Source organism: Gadus morhua, chromosome 8, assembly GCF_902167405.1.
Source record: "Gadus morhua chromosome 8, gadMor3.0, whole genome shotgun sequence".
NCBI classification, from domain to species: Eukaryota; Metazoa; Chordata; class Actinopteri; order Gadiformes; family Gadidae; genus Gadus; species Gadus morhua.
Genome location: NC_044055.1, coordinates 20,480,080 through 20,485,499, shown reverse-complemented (window position 1 = coordinate 20,485,499; position 5,420 = coordinate 20,480,080). Strand labels below are relative to the sequence as shown.

The 5,420-nt window shown below is 45.2% G+C and overlaps 1 protein-coding gene across 1 annotated transcript in view; it reads right to left on the bottom strand.

Annotated features, from left to right (window-relative positions):
- Positions 1–1,754: 1,754 nt before the first annotated feature.
- LOC115548673 (calsyntenin-2) overlaps positions 1,755–5,420 on the bottom strand; it is a 15,112-nt gene continuing 11,446 nt past the window's right edge. The window contains exons 6-10 of the mRNA XM_030363436.1: positions 4,829–4,996; positions 4,349–4,494; positions 3,880–4,000; positions 2,697–2,881; positions 1,755–2,371 (exon numbers count right to left, since the gene is read on the bottom strand). Coding sequence (XP_030219296.1) covers positions 2,153–2,371; positions 2,697–2,881; positions 3,880–4,000; positions 4,349–4,494; positions 4,829–4,996 — 839 coding nt within the window. The 3' untranslated portion in view covers positions 1,755–2,152. The remainder of the gene's footprint in view (positions 2,372–2,696; positions 2,882–3,879; positions 4,001–4,348; positions 4,495–4,828; positions 4,997–5,420) is intronic.

Genomic DNA, 5,420 nt, shown 5'->3' with positions numbered 1-5,420 from the left:
GCTTTGTATTTATATTCAAAATGATATTTTTCTCTTGATATACTTTCAATCACACAATATGCCAAAGGGTGAAGCGATTGGAACCAAGGCTTCTGTCTCACAATGATGACATCACGATTACAGTCTCTAAAGGCTAACAGAAGGGTAGCAAGGTAATCACATGATGAACCTTTCACAGGAATAACACAGAGTGACGTTAACGTAAAATAAGAAAAGAAGGGGGGGTGGGAGAGTTAAGAGAAATTATTCATCGTTCATTACTGATCCATGGTTAATGTTCAATGTAACATTGTTTTGAGACTGAAAGCACCTACATCCTTTGTCTTTGAACTTGGACTGGGCCTCTGTTATGGGAATTCAATGAAATTAAGTGTGTATACGTATTATAATTATTAGAAACTGAATTGTAGATTCAAAATGTACATTAACATTTAGGGCATTTAGCAGACGCTTTTATCCACAGCGACCTACATAAGTAAAGGTAGCTCTATCTAAAGAGTAGAGCTACCCAGTGATTGTTGACTCCGTGCTTTCCTCTGTTCCTCCTGGTCCGCTCAGGTCCAGCTTAACAATGAGGAACGTCAATAAGACTGCATTGGGCTTTTATGTACTACCGTAAACATAATGTAAACATATGCAAACATACATACAGACATTTAGAAGGTAAAATATAATAGTATATTGCATTGTATATGGTGGGCTCCTTGTATGATATTCCATCGTGTTGATTAAAACGCAGTTCTGGCGTGGAGGGGAGCTTCATCTAAGCCTGCTCTGGGTATTCTGAGCATTTTCTGGTAATTTTCCCCCTAGACTCATCAGTTAGGACACGTCGGGTGCAGTCACGTTGAATGGTAATCAGACTGATGGTCAATGGATAAATTGGCGGGTTTGAAACCCCTCATATCAGTTTGTGATTGAAGGGTATTTCAGCAGAAGATTGCAGAGGAGAAGTCTGTCTCTGAGTGTCCCTAACTCATCGGAGCAGATGTTTGTCACCAAGGTCGCTTACGGTCACTTCAGACAGACCCGGGATACCAGATGTGATTAGGAGCGGGAACGTGGGGGGGCCATCTTGCTCAAGGATGTCCCCAGGGATACTGCGCACATCGGGGATCAAACCCAGTACCTTTAGGCTGAATCTTTCCACAAAGTACAGTGGTCACAGTACAAAGCAGTGGATCCCAACCTTTGGGTCGGGACCCCCACTTAGGGTGCCCTGATTTCCATATGGGGTCCCAGGAGATTGCTGTTATAGGCTATAGATTCGATGATCCATTTATATATATATGTAATATGTTGATTGGGTTGAAACACACCCTACACCCTGCACCCTAGCCCCCCACACCATCCTACTCCACCCTATCCACCTGTTACTCCCTCAATGAAAAGTAGTGATGTGATTAAGGTTGGGTGGGCTGTCATCGTGGGTCTCACACCGAGGTGTCCGTAGAATAACCAGATGAGGTGGGGATACTAAAGGGTAGGATGTAACCAAGAGACCACAAGGGATCTTCATAAAATCCTAACGACACCACCTTGTCTTTTTCCGTCATGTCACCTGGAACCAGGCAGAGGAGGACATGCACTCAAAAACGCGGTTATTGAACTGCATTAGTGGAGATTCAAAATTTGTTTGCATACACTTGTTAATCTGCGCTACGGTTCGTGGGCAGTTTGCTGACTCTATGTGGAATATGGTAAACAAAACTCATAGTTCATTTGGAAATGATGGATTCAAATCAAGAGGGATGAACGCTATTGAGTCTTTTATGCAATAAATAAAACATTTGTTAAACATATTCAATGCCCCGTTGTGGTAAGTTCAATAGGCCTAGATCTTTATCATTTAGTTGGTTTGTAGTTTTTCTATTACTATTGCATTGTTTCAGATGGATTTGAGAGATAAAATAACATTAAAGATTAGGCTAGATGGATTTCCCAAACTGAAAGAGGTTTACTCGTGTAACGCATAGTTCCACCTTTTCCCACCAGAGTGCACTGTTTCATTAGAAAACATGCACAACAAAAATGAATCACCATCCTGCACTCCAAACAGATTTTAACAGATTTCTCTAGAGGGGTTCGAGTGAGTATGTGTGTGCATGTTTAGTTTTTTATTTCCTTTTAAATCAGCTATGCCTTCCCCTGATCAATATCTCACAGAGGAGGAGCTGTCCCATTCAGTCTTGCGTCTGCTCTTCCTCTCGGCCTGTGCTTCTCTCTCCTCCTCCTCCTCCTCCTCTTCCTCTTCATCATCGTCCTGCTCACTGTCATCCGACTCAGCGCTAGTGGCTGCCCCCGTCTCTTCCTCCTCTTCATACTCCCCTCCTCTCACCTCCTCCTTCGCTGCCTTGGGTCCTTGAATGTTCTGGGGAATGAGTCACGTGGAAGAAACATGTTCACTTTAGATATGTACAGAAAAGGCTGGGCCCATTTTGTATAAAGCGTTGAAAGCCTTCATGAAGGGATTTTTCTCAGTGTATATATAACACACAGAGGGGCACATACGCACACACGCGCACACTGTCACACACACACACACACACACACACACACACACACACACACACACACATACGCATGAACACATACACATACGCATGCACTTATGCACGCACGCACACACATACACACAAACGCACATACACACATACACACACACACACCCCCCCCAGCCCCACAGCTGGGTGTACCTCCATGGGGTTGACGGTGATGGTGAGCGAGGCGGTGTCCCACTCCACGTCCTGGTCTTTCCCCTCGTCCTCATCGTCCCGGGACTCCTGCTGCGTGGTGTGGATCCTGTAGATGCCCAGCACCACGATGACCACCAGGGCGGCGATACACACCACGATCACAACCGTGGCGGCCGGGGGCGCTGCTGCACGCCAGCGAAGAAGAGAAGTGAGGGGAAATAAGGGTTTGTGTTGACTATAGCACCTATGAAATAAGGTTTCAGTATATCCATTTATTTCAATTACATTATATGAGGCTAGACTATTTTATTTTCAATTATATTCAATGATATTGTATGGGTCTTAACTACATTATATTCAATCATATTACATGAGTCTAAAGTTTAGACTCATGTAATATAATTGAATATAACATAGTTAGACTCTAAACTATGTTATATTAAATTATATGACATGATACTGTAGTATCATAATTCAATATCATTGAATTATATTCAATGATATTGTATGAGTCTAAACTACATTATATTCGTTTATATTACATTAGTCTTAACTGTATTATATTCAGTCATATTCAAGGATACTATACTAAATAGAATTGTGAGGTACTTCTTCCTGTTTTGGTATATTTCATTCGTAGAATCCCAGTCGTGCCTCTGTGAATGCCTTATTTTGCTGTTTGCCTTGTACTGCATAATGCGCAGCCCAAGGTTTGTTGCTGCAAACGAACTGAAGGGCACCTTTGATTGGAGGAGGACGGGGGGGAGCGGGGGGGGCTAGGCGGAGTGGGGGAGACGGTCCCTGCCGGTGAAGGCTGCCCACCACGTCAATAGACTTTATGGGCAGCCTGCCGGTCGCTACATAACCACTTATCAACCATCCCAGCAGGTGGGCTAATGGTGTTGCTATACATTGAGGTCTGTTTAAATCTGGTCCGTACAAAAGTGGTGCATTCTGGGTTTTTATTAAATACGCCATAAATATATACCTCGACATATATCATCGGAAGTCTAGATATATCTAGACAGATCAAGATTATAATACAATTACAATTGAACCGTATTTAGACTAGATATGATGTATATGTTTATAAAAATGTGAATGTATTCCATCATTTCTATCAGTGTTCTATTTACCCTCCATATATAACACACTACATCTGTATCGGGCGCATGTGTCTCACCTTGCATCTGCGAGTTGAGCGTGTGAATCATGAGGGGATGATGCACCGGTCTGAGGTACTGGGATTGGGCAGCCATGTGATTGACGTGTTCCACGGGCGCTGTGTGGTGGAGAACGCCGACCTGAGGAGGCGGGACATAGACATGTCATCACCTTCACGGACCCGGTGGATGTGAATGTGAATTCAGATGTTTGCGAGAGAGAGAGAGAGAGAGAGAGAGAGAGAGAGAGAGAGAGAGAGAGAGAGAGAGAGAGAGAGGGAGAGAGAGAGAGGGGGGGGGGGGGTTTCATGATGTGAAAAAAGAGAAGAAAGGTGAAATGGGAAGAAGAAAAAAAAAGCTTGACAGTTGAGAGGGGAAGTGTTAAAAGTACAAAGAGCGATAGAGAGAGAGATTTAAGGAGTGATGGATCCTATGGGATTGCACCAGAGGGGTTAAGAGAGACAGGATGATGGTGGGCTCCGACCTGACCTCCATATTAAACTTGTTGCTGGTGTAGCGACCGTTGAGCTCGGAGCACGTCAGGCGGAACCTCCTCCCGCTCAGCGTGGAGGGCTGGGAGTGTCTGTAGCGCACCTGCCTCACTGCCTGCTCATAGTGCGCCATGGAGTCCACCCCTAGCACAGGACACACACACACACACACACAGACACACACACACACACACACACACACACACACACACACACACACACACACACACACACACACACACACACACACACACACACACACACACACTCACACACACACAGAGTGGGCCATGGAATTTTGAATCATAACTTAACTAACTTTTGGATCATAAATGCCCTCAAAGCGTTCTAGCGAAGGGGATATGGGGTGTGGTGTCAGTGGGAAGTTAGCTTGTGTGTCTATAAATATCCACAGTGTCGGTTGACCTTGGCCTTGTTTCGCCTCCTCGCCATCCACGCATCACCACTTCCTACTCACCATATATGGAGATGCCTGAGGTGGAGTTGGTGGCGTCCAGGTGTTTCCCCGTCAGCGCGCTCCGCTGGATCTCCAGGCTCTCTCTCTGGGGGTTTAGCTCCTCCCCCAGCACCAGGATGTCGCAGTAGTCCAGGTTATGCATCACCTCCATCACGCCCGGCCTGTGGGCTACACACACACACACACACACACGCACACACACACACACACACACACACACACACACACACACACACACACACACACACACACAAGCACACACAAGCACATGCACACACACAAGATAAAGTGGTTGGATGGTGGCAATGACACTGGTTGGTAATGCTTGGTGGTAATGACACTGGGTGGATGGTGGTAATAACACTGGTTGTACTGGGTGGTAATGACACTGGTTTGATGGTGGTAATGACACTGGTTGGATAGTGGTAAGAACACTGGTTGAATGATGGTAATGACACTGGTTTTACTGGGTGGTAATGACACTGGTGGGATGGTAGTAATGACATTGGTTGGATGGTGGTTATGACACTGGTTCGATGGTGTAATGGCACTGGTTGGATGTTAGTAATGACACTGGTTGGATGGTGGTTAT